Raw genomic sequence first — 22,753 nt, forward strand, 5'->3', positions numbered from 1 at the left:
TTACTCCAAAATGAAAGTCTTTTTTTTTTAATGGGAGTGGGGCTGGGGGCCACTTCAGATGTTGCAGAACATGTCCCCAAGGAAGTGTCAGCTGTGCTGAGAAATACAAGGTAAGGGGGCAGCCATGCAAAGATCCGGGAAGGCGCTGCCCAGAGGGGATGGCGAGTCCTTGAGGTGGGAGTGGGCCAGGCCCAGGAAACCTGAAGATCAGCTTGGCTGGAGCCTAATGCGTGGTCATGCAAGGTCAGGGCGAGAGCGGGGGTGGAAGGTTGTCCGGCTTGATGCAGAGCACACTTAAGAGCTTGGCCATCAGCCCGCTTGCTGTGGGAAACCATTAAAGTGTTTGGAGCAGTGACAGCATCTTATTGAGTTTTCAGAAAACATCAGTTTGGCTGCTGGGAGCAATGCGGGCTGCAGCAACCGAGAACAGAAACTGGGAGTTCAGTTAAAAGCATTTCATGGTGCTTTGGGCAAGAGAAGATGTTGGCTTAGAGGCACGGGCTCTAGAGAAAGGTGGACTGGTGGGAGTGCAGCGTCAACAGAACTTGCCGATGGATTGGAAGTGGTAGTTTAAAGGAAAAAAAGGCAAACAAGGATGACTTTGGGGTTTTTGTTGTTTGGTTGTTTGTTTGTTTTATTTATTTTTAGCCGCGTCGGGTCTTCATTGCTGCACACGGGCTTTCTCTAGTTGCGGGCAAGCGGGGGCCACTCTAAGTTGCGGTGTGCGGGCACCTCGTTGCGGTGGCTTCTCCTGTTGTGGAGCACGGGTTCTGGGTGCACGGGCTTCAGTAGTTGTGGCTCGCGGGCTCAGTAGTTGTGGTTCGCGGGCTCTAGAGCGCAGGCTCAGTAGTTGTGGCACACGGGCTTAGTTGCTCCATGGCACGTGGGATCTTCCCGGACCAGGGCTCAAGCCCCGCGTTGGCAGGTGGATTCTTTTTTTTTTTTTTTTTTTTGCGGTACGCAGGCCTCTCACTGTTGTGGCCTCTCCCATTGCAGAGCACAGGAAACACTCTCTGGAGTGTTTCCAGAAACACTGTGCTTCTGGAAAGTGCTTCTGGAAACACTCTCTTCTCATAGTTTCCATGACTCCATGTTCTCTTGGTTTTTCCTCCTACGCTGCTGACCTTTTCTGATTCCTTCCCAGACATCTCAGATGTAACACGTGCAAACCCAAGCTCCATCTCCCTCTCCAAAATGTTCTTGCTTCAGACTTTTCCACCTCAATCAATTGTTTAAACCAAAAACCAAAGTCATGGGACTTCCCTGGTGGCGCAATGGTTGAGAGTCCGCCTGCCGATGCAGGGGACACGGGTTCATGACCCGGTCCAGGAAGATCCCACATGCCGCGGAGCAGCTGGGCCCGTGAGCCATGGCCGCTGAGCCTGTGCGTCTGGAGCCTGTGCTCTGCAACGGGAGAGGCCACAGCAGTGAGAGGCCCGCGTACCGCAAAAAGAAAAAACAAAACAAAACCGGAGACAAGGCAGAGAACACGGATATAAATGTTGCAGGTTAATAACGCATAGCGGCCAAACTGAGGGCGTTTCTGTTTGTTTACATTAATTTTCTAAATGAAATATGAGATGAGGTTACCAGCTGAGGAGGGACAGGTATCGATGGTTATGGAGGGAGGAGGTGAAAGAACTATGTTGGAGACTGGGAAAGCCAGCACAGCGCTGAGGGGCATGGGGGAGGGTTATCTAGTAGCATCAGGTCATTTTTGAGTTGCACGGTCATGAAGTAAAGTGAGATCTGTTGCGGAGTAGTCTGGTTCTCTCCAGAGCATTTAGCTGTACAGAACTACATAGGCAATCATTGGGTTTAGCCAGCTTTGCATTTTTCTAGGTGAGTGCTTCAGAGGGAGAGAGAAGCGAAAAAGTGAAGGATGTTTGCAAGGTGGACGATAGACCACGGGTGTGGGTGGGGAGATAGAAAAGTGAAGACCTGGGGAGATTGATAGGTAGTTAGGGACGTGAACTCAGGGGGTTGGAGGCTTGTGCAAGGTTTCAAGAAATTGTCAGAGCAGCATTCCAGGAGTAAGTGAGCAGGAAAGGTAAGATGTGGTCACGGTAGGGCGCTGGAAATGGAGACTTTGGAAATTCATGAGGTCAAGGGTGTGGTGGTGACAGTGGCTGGCTGAGCTGGAACAAAATAAAAGCTTGCTGGAAAAGAAAGGACTAAGGGGCTCAGAGGCCAGGATGTTAGAGGGGATGTTGAAGCTCCAAAAATGGTGATGAGAATAGAAGGGGGGAGGAAGACAGTGAGTTGGTGCTGATTTATTTGATCAAAATACCCAGATTCTTAGTTGCTGAAGTTGAACACGTTAGCAGAGAAGAATACGTAACATGTACATATGTACAGAGTCAGTGTGAAAGGCGGGAGCTCATGACTCAAGTTCATCTGATGCTTTGGGGGCATAAATGGTGACCTACTGTCCTGATTAAAACACACATGCCTCTTTCAGGAGGTGCTGCTGCTGCCGCTTCAGCGATGGTGTCCGCGTCTGCCCCTTCGGTGTACAGCGTGCAAGCCCTCTCCCTCCTGGCAGAGGTACATATGCATCTGGCTTGTCATCCCCCCACAGAAGTGAGGCTTTGTGAGGGCGTTCATTCTCAGGGGCCAGGGCGCACGGGCTGCACCGTCCCGGGTGAGTTCATAAGCCAGAATTGACCTCAAGCTGCCCCGTGGAGTTTTCTTGTTAGGCTGTGTATACCCCGAGGACTAAATTTTGTATTGCCGCCTGCTTTAGGAGATTTCTGTTTTCTGGCGGTCCTGTCCTTCTAGGTTCTGGCATCCCTCCTGGACATGGTTTATCGAAGTGATGAGAAGGAGAGAGCGGTGCCGTTGATCTCACGTTTGCTTTACTATGTTTTTCCTTACTTACGCAATCACAGGTAACGCCACCTTCTCCATTGTACCCCACCCACGTGTGGAAAGGTAGCTTATGGGAAATGTGTCCAGCGGGGTTCCTTGCACCATCTCTGACCTGGGCCCTTTCCCCTTCCCACCCCTTTCAGTGCCTACAATGCCCCCAGCTTCCGGGCTGGCGCCCAACTGCTGAGCTCTCTAAGCGGTTATGCCTACACGAAACGAGCCTGGAAAAAAGAAGTCCTGGAATTATTCTTGGACCCGGCCTTCTTCCAGATGGACACTTCTTGTGTGCAGTAAGAAATGCTGTCCTGATAAAAAAAGAAACATGCCCTGAGTCTTCAAGTGGAAAAGTGTTTGGGTTTCTGTAATTAATTCTCATTCCTGAAATGGAAGCAGAGCTAGCATCAACCCAAATCATAGGACACCACTCACAGGTTAACTGTGTATTTCTGGGAACAGAATTAAGTCTTCTAAAAACTACAAAGGTGGCTTTTTTCAATCAGGAGAAGAATTTCAAGTAAGAGAGCACATTTTTCCTGAAGAGCATTGCATGGGGTTCCAGTGGTACTTGGTCTAGTACTACTTTATCTTGTAATCACAAAATGCTTGACCAGCATTAAGATGACGGGGCTCCATGGTGACACTGCGGTGTCCTTATCCCACTTCTCGGCGTACACTCCCCGAGTCCTCACTGAGACCTTGAGGCTGGCCAGGCTCTGCGCGGGCATTGGAGATCCGTGGAATCACAGGCACGGGATGAACTAGCTGTGCCTTTTTCTAGGAGGTCAACAGAACCACTCGTAACTCTGCCCCTGGCTTGACTGAACAGGTCTTCATTAATGGCAGGGGGAGACGGTGGAGACTGATCAGCTTTTTTATGTGGGCTGAGGGTTTGCCCAGCCACCACCAGCGGCCATGGCTGTAATCCTGTTGCACTGTGGGGAACCCGTTGAGAACTAGTGGTATTTGTCTTCACAACCCCCATTCTTTCCATTAGCACAAGTGTATGGACATCATCTGTGTGAACACATTTAAGGGCAACCCTTGTGAAAGCCAAGGTACCTTGACAATTTGTGTTTTCTTTTATGGTGAGCTGGGGATTATTCATTATTCCCTATGTTAAGGTTATAAATGAAAAGCTTTTGCTTAACGTTTCCTTATATAAAAACTATTCATCCCTTTCACTAACTTTTCAGAAAGCAGTTTTTAATACATCTTAAAGGGACATGTTCTTTTCTTGATGCTTTTAATCAGACTGTCACCCTTTGCATATTTCATTAATTTTGCTTTTTTTAATATCCAGTTGGAAGTCCATTATTGACCATCTTCTGACTCATGAGAAAACAATGTTTAAAGATTTAATGAGTAAGTTCTTCTGTTTTGTGCACATAAGTCACACTTTAAAGGACCGATTCCTTTTGGTCACAATCAGCTTTTACCACGTATTTCAGAGCCCAGCTCAAACCTTTTTTAGTGCCATTTCAGCCAGAGTGTAATGTGATGTGCAGAATATGTCGGGACTACGTGAATGAGCCTTCCTATTTCCAGTCTTTTGACACGAATGCCTTCGACTACGTTTTTTGCAGTTTTATAGTGGAGAAAATACTTTTCAAAGTAATGATAAGTTGACCACAATTGGTTAGGAGTACTTTCCTGTACCTCATATCCTCTTCAAATACCCCATCCCTCAGTATCATGAAAGAAATAAGAACTTTCATAAATGTAAATACTTGAGTAACAACTGCATGCCCTTAATCAAGATCATGGTCTTTCACCAGGGAAGATAGGAATAGTAGGAATTTCTCATCACTTACCGCTCATTGTAGTGTTCTCACTAAATGGAACTTATTTGCTCTATTTATTCCAGCCATGCAGAGCAGTTCTTTAAAACTGTTCTCAAGTTTTGAGCAGAAAGCCATGCTGCTAAAGCGCCAGGCTTTTGCTGTCTTAAGTGGAGAACTTGATCAGTACCACCTTTACCTTCCTCTGATCCAAGGTAAGAAGGCCTGCCCTCCCCCAGCCCACCCCCCAAAAAAGAGACAGGCCCAGAGTGGCCGACATGGCTGGAAACCAGAGGGGCCCAGGGCAGGTGTTGGCGGAATGGTCAGACGTTAAATGAGTACTCAGCGGAGGTGATTGTAGAAGAACTTTGGAAATATATCAGTAAATCTGAAACTTTATTTTAAAAATCAGTTATTATGGGACTTGCCTGCTGGTGCAGTGGTTAAGAATCCACCTGCCAATGCAGGGGCCACAGGTTCGAGCCCTGGTCTGGGAAGATCCCACATGCCGCGGAGCAACCAAGCCCGTGCACCACAACTATTGAGCCTGCGTTCTGGAGCCTGTGAGCCACAACTACTGAGCCCACGTGCCACAGCTACTGAAGCCTGTGTGCCTAGAGCCCGTACTCCACAACAAGAGCAGCCACCGCAATGAGAAGGCCGCACACCGCAATGAAGAGTAGCCCCCGCTCGCCACAACTAGAGAAAGCCCGTGCACAGCAACGAAGACCCAACACAGCTGAAAATAACATAGAAATAAATACATTTTTTTAAAAGGCAAGACAAAGATCAATTATTATAATGCTATTATTTTTTAAATTTAAAAAAATTTTTTATTTATTTATTTTTGGCTGTGTTAGGTCTTTGTTGCTATGCACGTGCTTTTCTCTAGTTGCGGCAAGCGGGGGCTACTCTTCGTTGTGGTGCACGGGCTTCTCATTGCGGTGGCTTCTCTTGTTGCAGAGCACGGGCTCTAGACATGGGGGCTTCAATAGTTGTGGCTCGCGGTGTCTAGAGTGCAGGCTCAGTAGTTGTGGCGCACGGGCCTAGTTGCTCCGCGGCATGTGGGATCCTCCCAGACCAGGGCTTGGACCTGTGTCCCCTGCATTGGCAGGCAGATTCTTAACCACTGCACCACCAGGGAAGTCCTATAAGGCTATTAGTTTTTATTAAGTTGTTTTTTAAAGTCTGGCTGTGCTTCTTCAGCACTGTCTCCTGCTGGATCCCTCCTGCAGTGTGGATACTAAGTGAGGCCAGTGACAGAGCAAGATTTTGGAGAAGTACCTGATTTTTCCTTAGCAGTCTTTTCTCTTCTTCATACTCGCGGTATTTGTCTGCCTCAAAAATGAATGATTGTGGATGTTATACGGTTTTAAAGGTTTTTCCCCCTCCTCATAAAATGTTGAGTTGGCGAAGTGAGCATTCTGTTTGAATTCATCCTCCTCCAAGATACAAAAGAACTCTCAAACAGGAATGTGTTTTCCTTAAGACACGTAGCCTAAATGGAATATAATAAAATAAACAAGCTTTTAAGAATTGTATTAAATATCATGAAGGCTAGTATAACAAACAATTTTACAAATATTAGAATTATGGTGTAAATCCTTTTGGGGGGCTCAGACTTATTAAAGTATAATTTACATACAGTTCTGGCTATACAGTTCTATGAATTTTGATAAACACATGTAGTCACGTAACCACTACTGCAGTCAAGATTCAGAACATTTCCATCACCCCAGAAAGTTCACTCGTGCCCCTCAGAAGGCATCTCCTCCCCTTACCCCCTGACCCTATCAACCACTGAATCTTCTTTCTGTTCATATAGTTTCATCTTTTCTGGAATGTCCTATAAATGTGAATGTGATTAGATAGTATATAGCCTTTGAGACTGGCTTCTTTTGTATTTGAGAGTCATTCATTCTGTTGTATTTATCAATAGCTTATTTCTTTTTATTGCTATTTATCTGTAGTATTCCATTCTGTGGTTTGTTTACCAGTTCACCAGTTGAACATTCAGGTTGTTTCCACATAGAATTATGATATAAATCTCTTGCTCTACCCTCTTAAAAAATGCTCTTATAAATATCTGTCGGCTCACAAAGCATGTGTTTTTCCTAAATATTTTTATTAATTCTCAGCCCGCGTCCCTACTTGATTAACCACTTGAAAGGTCTTAATTATTTTAGGTCAAAACATTAACAGCTTTCACGGGTATTAATTATGACAGTATTTTATATTTGCAACAATGAAAATACCATTATACTTCTACTGACATAATTTCAGCCTGTAAAGTAGGTAAGGAGATGTTCATGACCTAACGTCTTGAATACTTAAAATGTATAAAAGTGAATCTTCAGATATTGACAAATCCTTACTTGAAATACTAGCAGGAGGCTGCTTAGATCAGAGGGTGGCCAGGAATGCCGTTAAAGGTGGTGGCAGCCCTCTCCAGAGACTTTGCTCAGTGCAGAGTCAAAGCTGAACTTCGTTGCATACTTACAGGATTTAAAGGGGAGAAAGAACAACGGGAACCACATTTCCTCTAGTTCACAGGCGGCACCTGTGATGGTGCTTTATGCACCTGGCCATCAGACAGTGGTCCAGAAGCGCAGTGTGAAGTTCACTTTCTCAGCAGGAGAGCATGGTAGGCAGTGCATTGTACAATCCTTGCCATGCCTTCTCACTTTTTTTTTTTTTTTTTTTTGCGGTACGCGGGCCTCTCACTGTTGTGGCCTCTCCCGTTGAGGAGCACAGGCTCCGGACGCGCAGGCTCAGTGGCCATGGCTCACGGGCCCAGCCGCTCCGCGGCACGTGGGATCTTCCCGGACCGGGGCACGAACCCGCATCCCCTGCATCGGCAGGCGGACTCTCAACCACTGTGCCACCAGGGAAGCCCCATGCCTTCTCACTTTGGGAGAAACACCTGCGCCTTCTCTCCCCCATGTCCCATCACACACTCTCCTAAAACCTGGGGTGAGGCCCAGAGAGCTAAAGAGACAGTATTAGATGTGTAGAACAAGAAGAGAACAGACAATGGCCTTTTTCAATCAGTGGTATGGAGAATCTGACTATGGCAGGGTGTAAACACCCAATTCTGAGAAATCATGGCTCAGAGAGGGAGAGAGAAGTAGAGGCAACATAATATTATATACATACAACAGATATGAAAGTCAGCATAATGCTGACTTTAAATAGGAGATAGTTTGGGGGCCCTTGGGGAAAGAGGAATTTCTCCAAATAAATACCCTCCACTTTGGATAGCTCAAGTGCTGTTTTTTTTTTTTAAAAAAAAATACTACATGGGGCTTCCCTGGTGGTGCAGTGGTTGAGAGTCCACCTGCCAATGCAGGGGACACGGGTTCATGCCCCGGTCCAGGAAGATCCCACATGCCACAGAGCTGCTGGGCCCATGAGCCATGGCCGCTGAGTCTGCGCGTCCAGAGCCTGCGCTCCGCAACGGGAGAGGCCACAACAGTGAGAGGCCCGTGTACCGCCAAAAAAAAAAAAAAAATACTACATGTTTGAAAAAGTAGAGTGGACTTCCCTGGCAGTCCAGTGGTTAGAGCTTTGCACTTACACTGCAGGTGGCACGGGTTCTATCCTTGGCTGGGGAGCTAAGATCCCTCATTCCACACAACGCAGCCAAAAAATAAAAAATAAAATAAAATAAAAAATAAAATAAAAATACCTGTTTGAGTCCTTGTTTTACAAAAATAAAAGGAAGAAGTAAACATGTTTACCCCCTTCCGTTTTTTACTAACTGACAGTTTGCAAAGCCCTTGCCTCTGTATTGTCATCGTCCCCAGCTTCCCTAAGGTCCTGGGGTGATGGGATTCAGAACGTTCTCTGACAGTCTCGGGACATTGACTGGCCCCATGGAGCAATGACGCCCCAGTCAAGGGAGCAGAGGCATCCAGAAGCTCCTGAGTTGCACACCCTGGTGAATAGTTGAGACCAAATCAAAAGAGGCAGGAATGGGGAAGGTCTGGCAGCTCTCCTCTGGGGTCCTCACCCCCAACTGATCACCATCAGGTAGCACTGGAAGAGGTCGATCGATGCACTCGGTGCAGAACTGAGCAGCTACTCACATCTTGGCTCGTAGTGGCATAAATTTTGCATTGATCTCAAAAGAAGTAAATCGGCTCAAAGCAATTATTTTTTAAACAGGAGGGACGATAAAATGCTGCTTGTCTAGGATGAAAGGAGGACAGGCTACAAAGGACCCTGATGAGGGGATCAGAAAGGTCTAGAGGGAACACTCTGTTCCCTCTAAGCTGATGAGCGTGGCTCATTCCAGGTCCATTGAAGTCCTTCCCATCTTTTAAGTTTTCTTCATTGTCCTTTATTAGCTCCATTTTTACATCAGGATACCGGTGCTCAGAGAGATTAACACCTGCGTAAAGTTGCACTGCCACTAACTGGCACACCCTGGACTGAAATCTGAGCCCTCTGGCTCCCAACAGTAGGCTGTGTTCTTTAGCAGGTACCCTTTGAGGCAAGTGAGTTTCACGGATGGGAAATGGGCTCAGCAAGATTATGTGGCCAGCCTAAACGAGGTTCTGCAACCTTGACAGTGGTGCAGAGATTCTGGCTCAGGGCTTTCTCTGGCTTTGCCCACCAGGACTCCTTAAGCTTGTAAGGTTTATCACTCAGCTAAGAAAGGAATATTAGAGATTCTAAACTAGATCATCTTGGCTGAAGAATAATGTCACGAATTTAGCTTTTATTTGGAGCATCAATATGAAATATGCCCCGTGTGTACAAACCACTTTTTTTTTTTAATACTTTTTATCTCGAAGTAGATTAAGACTCACAAGAAGTTACACAAATAGTACCTGGTGTTCCCGTGTACTGTTCGTCCAGCTTCCCCCATGATAACATCTCATATAAGCATAGTCCCTCATCAAAACCAGGAAATCGATGTGGGAATATTACCATAACTCAACTTGAGATTTTTTCAGATTTCACCAGTTTCTACAATGCATTCTTTGTGTGTGTGTCTGTGTGTCTAGTTCCCACATACAAATTCTTGTAGCCAACACCACAGCCAGGATTTAGAACTCTTCCTTCGCTACAAAGCGACACCCTCACGTCACTCACTGCTTTGTATAGTCACACCCTCCACCCAGCGTTAACCCCTGGAAACCGCTGATCTGTTCTCCATCACTTTAATGTTATATAAATGGAATCATACATCATACATATTACGTAAATGTCACCTTTTGAGATTAGCTTTTTTCATTTAGTACAGTGTTTTTGAGATCCATCCAAAGGCAAGTGGGGTATGTTCATGGGTGTATAAAGAGTTTGATCTTTTTTAATGAGTACTCATAGTCCATTTTATGGATGTACCTCAGTTCATTTATCCATTTACCTGATGGACATCTGGGTTGTTCTAGTTTTTGGTTATTAGAAATAAAGCCTAGGGGCTTCCCTGGTAGCGCAGTGGTTAAGAATCCGCCCGCCAAGGCAGGGGACACAGGTTCGAGCCCTGGTCCAGGAAGATCCCCCATGCCGTGGAGCAACTAAGGCCGTGTGCCACAACTACTGAGCCTGCGCTCTAGAGCCCGTGAGCCACAACTACTGAGCCCGCGCGCCTAGAGCCTGTGTTCCACAACGAGAGAAGCCACCACAACGAGAAGCCTGCGCACCGCAATAAAGAGTATCCCCTGCTCGCCGCAACTAGAGAAAAGCCCACGCACAGCAACAAAGACCCAGTGCAGCCAAAAATAAGATAAATGAAATAAATTAATTTAAAAAAAAGAAGAAATAAAGCCTCTGGCGATCCAGTGGTTAGGACTCTGTGCTTTCACTGCAGAGGGCCCAGGTTCAGTCCCTGGTCAGGGAACTAAGATCCTGCAAGCTGCGATAAATGCACAAGGGTTTATTTACTGGGTTCTATGGTAAACGTGTGTTTAACTTTATAAGAAACGGCCGAACTGTTTTCCAGAGTGGACGTACCATTTTGCATTCCCATTTAAACAGTAATTCAAATGTCATTATCCTTTTTTTTTTTACATTTTTATTTTTTAATATTTATTTATTTATTTGCTTGCACTGGGTCTTAGTTGCGGCAGGTGGTCTCCTTTTAGTTGCGGCTCGCCGACTCCTTAGTTGCGGCACATGGGCTTCTTAGTTGTGGCTTGTGAGCTCTTAGTTGCAGCATGTATGTGGTATCTAGTTCCCTGCCCAGGGATCAAACCCGGGCCCCCTGCATTGGGAACATGGAGTCTTAACCACTGAGCCACCAGGGAAGTCCCTCGTTATCCTTTTGATGTCTTTAGAGATACTCCTTTCATTCCTGATGTTGGTAATTTGCTTTCTCTTTCGGTCAGTCTTTCTAGAGGTTTATCACTTTTCTTGTTCTTTTCGAATAACCACATTTTAATTTGATTGATTTTTCTACATTATTTTTGTTTGTTTTGTTTCCAGTTTCATTTATTTCTGCTTTTTATTATGCCCTTCTTTGTCCTTGCTTTGGTTTTATTTTGCTCTTTTTCTGGTCTCGTGAGGTAGAGGCTTGGATTATAGATTTGAGTGTTTTCTTCTTTTATAATGTGAGCATTTAGTGCTATAAATTTCCCTCTCAGCAATATTTTAACTCCATCCCACAAAATCGGGTATATTGTAATTTTCATTCATTTCTTTATATTTTTTATTTCCTTTGATACTTCTTCACCCCATATCTAATTTAGAAGTTTGTTAATTTCCAAGTGTTTCTGGTTATCTTTCTGTTATTAATTTCCAGTTTGATTCCATTATGGTCAGAGAACATTCTTTGTAGGATTTAAATTTGTTGAAGTTCGGTTATATCATGGGTCGTAAAGCAGTCTTGGTGAATGTTCCACAAGCACGTAATGAGATGTATTCTGCTGGTGTTGAGTGGAGTGTTCTACAAGTGTTTATTAGATCCTGTTGCCTGAAGGTATTGCTCAGTGCTTCTATATCCTTACTGACTGTTTTCCTAGGAGTTCTATCAGTCATGGGATAGGGATGTTGAAGTTCAGCTACAGTTGTCAGTACTTACTCTTCTTTGAGTTCCGGCAGTTCTTTCTTCAAGTATTTTACACCTCTGTTGTTTGGTGCACAGACATTTAGGAATGTTATATCTTCTTGTTGAACTGACCTTACCACTGTGTAATGTCCCTCTTTGACCCTGGTACTTTCCTTTGCTCTGAAGTCTATTCTGTCCTATATTAATAGCGCCACTCCAGCTTTCTTAAAATGTTTGCATATTGTATCTTCTTCCATCCTTTTGCCTTTAACCAACTTATATTGTTATATATTTTTAAGTAGTTTTATCTTTTTTAAAAATTTATTTATTTCATTTATTTTTGGTTGTGTTGGGTCTTTGTTGCTGCACGAGCTTTCTCTAGTTGCAGCAAGCGGGGGCTACTCTTTGTTGTGGTGTGCGGGCTTCTCATTGTGGTGGCTTCTCCTGTTGCAGAGCATGGGCTCTAGGTGTGCGGACTTCAGTAGTTGTGGCACGCGGGCTCTAGATTGCAGGCTCAGTAGTTGCGCCACATGGGCTTGGTTGCTCCGCAGCATGTGAGATCTTCCTGGACCAGGGCTCGAACCCGTGTCCCGACCTGCATTGGCAGGTGGATTCTTAACCACTGTGCCACCAGGGAAGCCATATTGTTATATTTGAAGTGAGTTTTGTGTAAGATAGCATACAACTGGGTCATTCCTTTTATCCATTCAACCAATCTCTTTTAATTGACATGTCATGTCAGGATATATTATGCCATTTTATTTATTTTGTTTGTTCCTTGTTTTTCATTCATTTTGTTTCCCTTTTCCTATTTTCCTGAGGTTACTTGAACATTTTTTTGGCATTCCATTTTGATTTATTTAAAGTGGTTTGGGGGTATATCTCTTTATATAGCTTTTTGCAGTGGTTGCTCTAGGGATTACAGTGAACATAGAATATACATACTTACTGTGGTCTACTAGTATCAATATTTTACCACCATTTGCTTTTCTCTTCTCCCATATTATATAGTTGTCTGAAATACTACATTTGCATACTAGAACCAAAGGAGATAGAGGTACACTTTTTGCTTTCACTGTCCAACATAAATACTCAAGAGGAAAGGATATTATTTATACTCATTTATTTACCCTTTCTATTGCTCTTTAGTCATTCCTGATGTTCCATATTTCCTACCATTATCATTTCCTTTCTGTCTGAAGAACATCATTTAGCCATTCTTTTAGTGCAAATCTGTTGGCACTGTTCTCCTTCATTGAGCCTTTTTTTTTCACCTTCATTCATCTTGGTTTGGTTTGGTTTTTTTTATTTTCTTTCACCTTTATTCTGGAAGGATGTTTTCATTGGAAATAGAAAAATTCTGGGTTGAAGTTCTTTTCTTTCAGCACTTGAAAAATGGCAACTTCTTTCTGACTCTATGGTTTCTAATGAGAAATCTGCTATTATTCGAATTATTCTCCCTTTTAGGTAATGTATAATTTCCCTCTGATTGCTATCAAGATTTTTTTCTTTGTCTTTAGTTTTCAGAAGTTTGATTATGTGATTGAACATGATTTCTTTGGTTTTATCCCTTTTAGAGTTCACTCAGCTTGTTTTATTTGTAGATATATGTCTTTCACCACATTTGGAAAGTTTTCAGTCATTATTTTTAAAATATTTTTCCAACCTATACTCTTTTTTCTGTTTTTCTGTGATTCCAGTGCACAAATGTTAGCTCTTTTGTTGTCCCACTGGTCTATGAGACTCTGTTCATTTTTTTTTTTCTGATATTTTCTCTCTCCTTTGTTCAGCTCACATAATTTCTATTGATTGTGTCCTGAATTCCCCTCTTCCTCTGTCATCTCCATTCTGCTCTTGAGCTCAGCAGTAAGTTTTTCTATCTTGGTGATTCTATTTTTTAGTTCTAAAATTTCTATTTGACTTTTCTTTGTGTCTTGTATTATTTTGCTGACACTTTCTATTTCTTACAAGTGTCCATAATTGGTTATTAGAGTATTTTTAGATAGCAGCTTTAAAATCCTTTTCCAATAATTCCAACCTCTGTATTATCTCTGCATTGGTGTCTTTTGGGTATCTTTTCTCATTCAAGTTGAGACTTTTGGCATTCCAGGTTACGTTCTTTTCAATTGCCTAAGCTGCAATAAAATAAAAAATTTAAAAACCACATGGAACCCACTTCCAGGTCATTCCTTAAGTCCAAAGGTTCCTACCCAGTCCTGCCACGTTTCCTTCACCTGTTTTCTGATAGTTGGTTTATGTATTTTTGTTCAAGGTTTTTGTTTGTTTGTTTGTTTGCAGTTAGATAAATAGGATGTATTATACTTACTCCATCTTGTCCAGAACCAAAAGCACAAACCCCTCTTTAAAAATGCCAACCTGTTTGTCATGTGTCTGATCTATGCACGATCCTTCATTTGGTCAGAGTATTTTTAAAGGCAAGAAGTAAAAACCCACTTAAGGGCTTCCCTGGTGGCGCAGTGGTTGAGAGTCTGCCTGCCGATGCAGGGGACACGGGTTCGTGCCCCGGTCCGGGAGGATCCCACATGCCACGGAGCGGCTGGGCCCGTGAGCCGTGGCTGCTGAGCCTGCGTGTCCGGAGCCTGTGCTCCACAACGGGAGAGGCCACAGCAGTGAGACGCCCGTGTATCGCAAAAACAAAACAAAACAAAACTCATTTAAGCTACCTCAAGTAAAGAGAAGTTTATTACTAATTTACTACAGCGAATCTTAAGCGGCATGACCATAGTTCAGCTATTTCCTACGGCAATTTGTCATCTTCCTAAGAAACCTTAAATTATGGGAAAAAATCACATTCTGCAAACAGTTATTTCAGTGGAGAAGTGGGGAAGACTGTTAGGGACTAGAGAGTTTACCTTTTTTTCTTTTTCCTGCAGGAATTAAAGTTTTTGTCATGGTCATCAAATCTAAACTTTACTGAATAATTCTATTTTATTCACGCACTTCACTTGCCACTCCTCACCCCCAAAATATAGTGTCATCTGCCAACCAATCTATATGATCTCGTAGTTCCCTCACTCACCAAAGACTCTTCAGTTTCTGTGTCTCATGTTTCATATTCTTAGAAGAATAATTACATGTTTTTGATCACACACTGGATTTCTGGCTTGAGCCAGAAGTTGTTGCCTTTCTACTCAGCTGCAGCAGGGGAATAAGAGGAACTTGATTCACTTCTTTTTTTTTTTTATTCTTTTTTTTTTTTTGATTCACTTCTTTAGCAAAAGCCACAAACTGCCGTGCCTCACAAAGAACAGTGCTGGGGCCAAACACGGGGCACAGAACCATTCTCCCAACACCCATCTCATGTATGAGGTTCTCATCAAATGTCAAAGCAATTGCAATTTTATTATTCCTCTTTGTCTAGTGAGAAACTCCAAACTGCATATTTGTGTGACATCTCTAAAATCTTCTTTCCTTAGAACGCCTGACAGACAATCTCAGAGTTGGACAGACATCCATAGCTGCTGCTCAGATGTTTCTTTTTTTCAGAGTTTTGCTGCTAAGAATATCTGCTCAACATTTGACTTCATTGTGGCCAATAATGGTCTCTGAATTGGTAAGTGCAAATATTTTACTCTTGAAAGCAAAATTGGAGCTTTTAGAAATGCTTTTTCAGGAATAATATTTCATATATATCTAATTTTATCTGCAGAATTTTCAATCAAGTTGGTAGTGCATAGTCAGCTCTTGCTTAAATAAAGATATTTTATCCTAGTTGCTCTCTCAACGTCAGTTATTCCAATTAATCTGTACAGTTTGATATTATTTGCTTTTTTTTTTTTTTTTTTTTTTTTGGCTGTGCCATGTGGCTTTCGGGATCTTAGTTCCCCGACCAGGACATGGCAGTGAAAGTGCTGAGTCCTAACCACTGGGCCACGAGGGAACTCCCTATTTGCTATTTTTTAATTTTTTAAAAATTTTTTTCCTATTTGCTATTTTTTAAACTGTTTCTTTTCCCCCAATTTTATTGAGATATGTGTCATATAGCAGTGTGTGAGTTTAAGGTGTACAATTTGATTTGACTGAAGTATATCATGAAATGATTATCACAGTAAGTTTAGTTAACGTCCATGAGCAGGGATTGAACCCATGGCCCCTGCATTGGAAGCACGGAGTCTTAACCAGTGGATCACCAGGGAAGTTCCTTGTTTTATTTTTTTAGATTCCACTTATAAGGGAGATCATACAGTATTTGCCTTTCTCTTCTTATTTCACTTAGTATAATGCCCCCAGGGTCCTTCCATGTTGCTGGAAATGGTAGGATTCCTCCTTTTCGTGGCTGAATAATATTCCATTGTGTATATATAAAACAATTTCTTTATCTGTTTATCTGTTGATGGACATTTAGGTTGTTCCCATGTCTTGGCTACTGCAAATAATGCTGCCCATTTTTTCATTGGATTATTTGCTTTTTTTGGTTACTGAGTTGTATGAGTTCTTTATATATTTTGGATATTACCCTATCAGATATTTGGTTTGCAGATATTTTTTTCCATTTCATAGTTTGTCTTTTCATTTTTTTGATTGTTTCTTTTGCTTTATTTGCTATTTCTTATGGACATATAACTTTTAAACATTAAGCTAGGTTTACTCTCTCTCAAATAGTAACTTGAATTCACATTTTTTTTAAAGATTCAGACATTCATACAGCTTGAAGAAGATCTGAAAGAGGACGATGAATCGTTGAGGTAAGTAGTACAGCAGTCTGCACACATATATGAAGGTTAATGGACATCACCTTAAGACGCAGGGCTATCTAACACTAAATACTGTTTTCCTGAAGTAGTTGTGAAGGGACCAGCTATTCTGACCATTTCTTAAAAGGAAAACCTTCTTAGGGACATTGCATAGGCAAAAGGACCACGGCAGAGGTGAATGAACTTATAACAAGAGTTTCTTTGCAAATTTACAGAAACAGCAACAAAATCAACAGAATAAAAGTTTCAGTCTCTGATGGAAATGAGCCCTCGATGGGGGAGATACCCCAGAGTGAACTTATCCTATACTTATCAGCTTGCAAATTCTTGGACACAGCACTTTCTTTTCCACCTGACAAGATGCCGCTATTTCAGATGTAAGTCAGAGAAGACCACGTGTCTTCTTTGAAGCAGATGACTTTCTGTCCTCTTGAGCACTTTCACTTGTTCTTTCCTGTACAATATATGAGACGCCACAGCATGGGTTGCTAGTGGCCGAGGAGCCTGCTCAGAATACCAAGTTTCACATTACTTGCAACATCTGTGTTTTGGGGAATTTGGCTCACAGTAGTGTTTATGTACGGGTTTCCCTTTCTCTCTCTCTCTCTGTGTGTGTGTGTGTGTGTGTGTGTGTGTGTGTTTAGGTGGGTTTTGCTATTGGGTTCTTATAAAACAGAGTCACCCACTGGTGATCCTCACTGGGTTTGTATAATGTTTTTGTCTCTTTGTTTTTAATTAAATAAATGGAACTTGCCGTCTCCGATTGGCTCTGCCCTTGTGGGCTCACGTTTCCTGTAGGCTTAACACAGCTGCTCATATTGTCTAATTTCATGCCTGGCCCCAGATGCCACTTCTGTCTGTCCTATTTCCCCTACAGAGTGAAATCATGTAGAAATGTTTGTGGTTAGAAACACTAAGTGAAAGAAGCCAATCTGAAATGGCTACATACTGTCTGATTCCAACTCTATGATGATCTGTAAAAGGCAAGACTGTGGAGACAGTAAACAGCTGAGTGTGTGCCAGGCGGGAGGGGAGAGCGAGGCAGAGCACAGAGGATTTTTAGGGCAGTGAAACTACTTCGTCTGTTACATGTCATTGCACGCTTGTCCGAGCCTATGGAAGTTACAGCACCAAGAGTGAACCCTAAGGTGAACTCTGGACTTTGGGTGATGATGTTGAGTCCGTGTCAGTTCATCGATTGTAACAAATGTACCCCTCTGGTGGGTGTGTTGGTAGTCAGGGAGGCTGTGCACGGCGGAGCAGGCCCCAGGGCAAGTGGGAAACCTCTGTACTCTCTGCTCAATCTTGGGTGAACCTAAAACTGCTCTAAAAAAGAAAGTTGTTTTTTTTTTTAAGTGAGTTCCAATGTACATGCGTGTGCATAGCAGCATTAATCATAATAGGCAAAAGGTAGAGAAATGTCCATCAGTTGACAAGTGGATAAATAACATGTGGTGTATCCATACAATTAAATATTCTACAATACAGAGAAATGAAGTACCGACACATGCCACAGCACGGATGAACCTTGACAATATTAAGTGAAAGAAGCCAGGCACAAACGACCATGTATTATGTGATTCCATTTATATGAAGTGTCCAGTATAAAAAAATCTGTACAGACAGAAAATAGATGAGTGGTTGCCTAGATCAAAGGGGTGTAGTGGATTGAGGGGTGAGGGCTAACGGGAACAGGGATTCTATTTGGGGTTATGAAAATATCCTAAAATTGATTATGGTGATGGATGTACAATTCTGTGAATATACCAAAAGCTATTGGTTTGTACCCGTTAAACCGGTGAATGTGATTTACATCTCAGTAAAACTGTTTATGACTCTTTAAGTGGGCTCCAAGCCAGCATGCCTGACCTCAGATTTTTCTCCTCCAGTTACAGGTGGGCATTTGTTCCAGAAGTAGACACAGCGGGCTCTGCCTTGCCGTCGGAGCTAGAGGAGAATCACCAAGAATGCAAACCCCACACTGTCAGGATTCTCGAACTTCTAAAATTAAAATATGGGGTAAATGTTTTCCTTTTTAACAGTTATATTTGTGGCAGAGGGGAGAAAGGCTAGGCAGTGAGTGAAGTACTTCATATGCTATTTGATTTTAATGACTTTGAACAATTTTCAGAATGCCTCCTAACTGAATATTCAAACTTGGAGATGGTTATAAATTTCATCTTTGTTTTAGCATTTGTATGTCACTTTCTCATCCCAGTTGCTAAGGGGTAAAGCCTCTGGGTGACACAGTCCTGTAGAAGTAGTCTTGCCCACAGAGTCCCTCTGTGACTCAGAGGAAGAGCCTGCCGGAGAGGTGACAGTGGCCCCAGCGGGGTGGGCTCAGGGTGAAATCCTGGTGGAAGATGGCAGCTGAAGACCTAGGATTTGAGTTGATGCTGCTACCATCAGCGCTGACTGCGAATTTCATAAAGGACCCGTCTCTTAGCTTTCACCGCCTGCATGTGCCTCGCGTGCATCTCTAACCCTTAGCAAAGCCACGTCCTTGTGGGTTTTTTGCAGGAAATCAGCAGTTCCGATGAGATCACCGTGAAGAGCGAGTTCCCTCTTCTGCGCCAGCATTCTCTTTCCAGCGTTAGGCAGTTGACGCCATTCTTCAAGACTCTGAATTGTGCTTTTAAAACCCAAAGTAAACTGCCTCCCGACACCCGAGGGCCTCTGCTTGTGGAGTCGCCCGTCGCAGATAGCTCAAGGGTCTTGAAGCAACTGGAAGAATGTGTTGAATACGATTTTTTGGAACATCTGGAATGTTAACCTTGTAAGCCGGAACTTGTTTAATCCATTTACTGAGACTTCGAGAAAAAACAGGATATATTCAAAACAAAAAAGGAGCCAGGATAGTGCTTTTAAACAAGTGTGTCTCAGTTTTGAACGTAAATTTCAGATCATTTTTCTGGTAGGCACCAAAATACACCTCCCTGAATGCCATGTAATATTTTTAGATCTGAATTTATGTTTCTTCCTCAATTTATGTAAAGAAGTAAAATTAATATATCGTCTAATGGTGGCACAACATTTGTAATATAAAGTAAAGGATGAAGAGATCGGCGAGTTGTTTACTTTGTTGCAGATATATGGGTCCGTGTCAGTACACCTCTAAAAATCTTGTTGACTATTATCTTAACCTTTCTCACATACGTCCCTTTAAACGTTTATTTTGGTACCACATTTTTAAATGAAAATATTTTATTTTCTGAAAATACTAATTGCCCGTTACCACTGCCTATTCAGCAGAGGTGTGAGCTTGCAGATGTCTCATTGTATTTCACTCATGCCCATTAAAATCACATGTTCACACTCTTCTGCTGGGTAAGAAATACGTAGTTTTCAAATGTCTGACAGCTGTAGCCTTAGTTATGGCACCCCGGTGTGCCTGGCCAGCACTTTCCATTGAACATAAAGCAATCAGCGTGGTCACGGAGCCTCTGATGCCTGAAACTGTCGTCAGGGAAACTCACTCTTTGGACGCTTCCTTATTACTCTGTCATTTCTGGGATCTCTTTACCTCTCTGCAGACATTGCTGCTGATGAAAATAATCCCTTCCTAGGCACAGGCTCCTCCAGGCTGGCAGCGTGTCATCCCACTCTTTTCGAGCCTCTTTGTCTCATGCCAACTTCCTTATTTAGACTCCCTCTTGGTGCCCATCCTCTGAGGTGAGCACCCCCACTCTGCGCCAGTGCGCGGGGCTTGCCTGCCAGGCCTGCCTAGCTCATGTCCCCTTTTCAGCCACCAGGGCGTCGTTCCATGACCTCATTTTCCGGGCCAGACGATGCAAACTGTCCTACCTAATGTGTGCTCTCAGATCAATCCTTTCTATAGACAAGGGTGTTTGGGAACTTGACCAACATTATTGGTTAAGTTTCTCCTAACATTCTACTACGTATTAGTTTGTGAACACTGCAGAAGCAATTTGTGTCACTAGCCCCAAGATAGGATATGGGGAGCACAGAACCACTTGGTTCCCTAAATAAGGACTAAAAGTAAGAATCAAAAAGCACCACCATATATGGGTATTCATACAAATACGTGTTAAAAATTACATGGAGGGACTTCCCTGGCGGTCCAGCGGTTAAGACTCCTTGCTTCCATTGCAGGGAGCGCGGGTTTGATCCCTGGTTGGGGAACTAAGATCCCGCATGCCGTGTGGCACAGCCAAAAAAAAATAATAAAAAAAATAAATAATTACATGGAAACTATGTTGTTTTTGTGTGTGTTGAGGGGGTATCTTTAAAATCGTTTGCAAGTTTGGTCACTAAAATGTTAAATATTGAAGTGTAGAATTGTGAATTCAATGTAACTTATATGATGATTTCCCTATAATTCAGGTTGTGAGGAGATAACCATATGCTGATTAATAGTTAACATCAAGGTGGGTACATATAATCACGTATCAAAATTGACAACAAAACTAATAGCTTATTTATATCATCAGTAGCTATTATGCCATGAAAGGTAGTTCTTGTATCTGTACCTAGATTTACAAATTTTGCTTTTTCTTTTTTTCCTCTCCAGTATCTAAAACAGCTTAATGGTCTCGGTCAATACCATATAAAATTTAATCCTTATTTATTAATAGAAATCTTAAAAGGGATTTAATAGTACATCTCTGTTTATCATAGAACACTAGGAAAGAAGTCTTATAAATGTGATGTATATGTAAGTCTTTTGTCAGTGTACACACCACAGCGGGTGAGGGCATAGGCTCTGAATTCAATCTGGGTTTGTTTTTCAGCTTTACCCACATGCTAGGCTGGACGTATACTTTGTTCCTCAGTTTTCTCATCTATACAATAGAAATATCGACTGTAACTACCCCTCAGGGTTATAGCAACTAACCCTCTCTGTGCTCCCGCTGTGGTTTATATAGTTGTTTTTTTTCACTTGACTTTTTTTGGGGGTTCTTTTATGTCTTTTTTCTCTTTTTTTTTTTTTTTTTTTTTTTTTCTTTTTTCTCTTTTAACTTTTTGTTTTATATTGGAGTACAGTTGATTGACCATGTTGTCTTAGTTTTAAAAGAGAAAATGGAGATTTTTTTTTTAAGGGTGAGGAAAAGCAAAATCAACAGTTCTTTTTTGCCTTCCCACTTGCAAGACGACCGCTGTGACTCATTTCCTCTCAGAAGAAGTTAAGCCATGTGTCCAACCCAAGGACCAAAGTGCCACTTCTCTGGGGGCAAGAAGTGTGCTGGGTCCCGTGCTCTAACAAAGCAGACTTTGGCACGCACGGAGCTACAGGAGGGTGTGGTGGGGACGTAGCCCTTATGAGCAGGTATGAATGGTCGTCACCACTGGAGTGCTTCCCAGGGGCCAGGCATAGTGCTGAGCGCGTCACATGGGTGATTTCCTAACCCCCTTGAGAGGTAGGGACTGTTCCTCAGTTCTCCAAAGTCTGCAGAGCCAGGAACCGAAGCTTAGGTCTGTCTTGCTCTAGAGCACTATGTTCTCAAGCCCAGGGCTGAGAAGTTTAAACAGGAAAACACTGCAAGGGCTGCTGCCGCGTGGTGCCGGGTGGGAGACAGCTTCTGAGGCCACCCCGCCCAGCGGGCTTCCTGCTGAAACAGCTCCTCCCAGAGCCTCGGCACAGAGCAGGTGGCTGGCTCCTGCCTCTCAAGGGGTGGTGAGGTGTTTTAAAGCAGAACAAGCCTTATTTTCTAGCATTTGTGTTATGCCCAGTTAAATGTAGAAGTAGAAGTAGCTGGATTCATCGAGATGGTTGATGAAGACTGTAATTAAAAGCTTTGAACAACAACCTGGGAGACCAGACAGAATCTGGCCTTTGGAATTAAATTGAGGTAAGACAGTGCCTTCTGCCAGGTACGATTTGCAGTTTAGTAGGACACACAAACCCGTGAACATGGAAAAGTAACACCATCAAAGAAGAGTCCACCCATTCTACACTAAGGGGCAACTGGACGTTGTGAGAATCACTACGTAGTATCTTACCATGCTTACATGTTTTGTTAAGTTGTATAGTCGTCATTCCAGAAGCTGAATTCCATCATCTGCAATTGGACTTCGTGCTGTCTCTGAAGTTGAGTGAAGAGACCCCCTTCAACCTTTTTTCAGGATGGTTATGAGGACCCGGCAGTGAGAAATCTCAGTTGTGGTTAGAAGCCAGCAAAGCAACTTTACTTAACAGGGGTCCTGTCTCTGGTGTGTGCACAGAATCATCCAGAGAGCTTGCTAACTTGCAGAAGGCTTAGCCTCCGCCCCAGAAAGTCTGAATCAGTAAGTGGGGTGACATTCGGGAATCTGCCTGTGTAATAAGTTATCTTTGATGCTAGTGCTTTCTGGACCACTCTTGGAGAAACACTAGTTTGCAGAGCCACGAGTTCACAGAGATGATGGCTTGGATGGAAATGAGGAAACCCGCAAGG

At 43.0% G+C, this 22,753-nt stretch overlaps 1 protein-coding gene across 1 annotated transcript in view; it reads left to right on the plus strand.

Annotated features, from left to right (window-relative positions):
• The window catches only part of DOP1B (DOP1 leucine zipper like protein B), a 104,180-nt gene extending 85,050 nt beyond the window's left edge, over positions 1 to 19,130 (plus strand). Inside the window, exons 27-36 of the mRNA XM_065876261.1 lie at positions 2,465 to 2,547; positions 2,782 to 2,891; positions 3,015 to 3,161; positions 4,172 to 4,233; positions 4,736 to 4,864; positions 15,081 to 15,217; positions 16,294 to 16,349; positions 16,574 to 16,735; positions 18,248 to 18,377; positions 18,879 to 19,130. Of these exons, the coding sequence (XP_065732333.1) occupies positions 2,465 to 2,547; positions 2,782 to 2,891; positions 3,015 to 3,161; positions 4,172 to 4,233; positions 4,736 to 4,864; positions 15,081 to 15,217; positions 16,294 to 16,349; positions 16,574 to 16,735; positions 18,248 to 18,377; positions 18,879 to 19,130 (1,268 nt within the window). The remainder of the gene's footprint in view (positions 1 to 2,464; positions 2,548 to 2,781; positions 2,892 to 3,014; positions 3,162 to 4,171; positions 4,234 to 4,735; positions 4,865 to 15,080; positions 15,218 to 16,293; positions 16,350 to 16,573; positions 16,736 to 18,247; positions 18,378 to 18,878) is intronic.
• Positions 19,131 to 22,753: the final 3,623 nt, after the last annotated feature.

The sequence above is a fragment of the Phocoena phocoena genome, chromosome 4 (genome assembly GCF_963924675.1).
Source record: "Phocoena phocoena chromosome 4, mPhoPho1.1, whole genome shotgun sequence".
Taxonomy (NCBI): domain Eukaryota; kingdom Metazoa; phylum Chordata; class Mammalia; order Artiodactyla; family Phocoenidae; genus Phocoena; species Phocoena phocoena.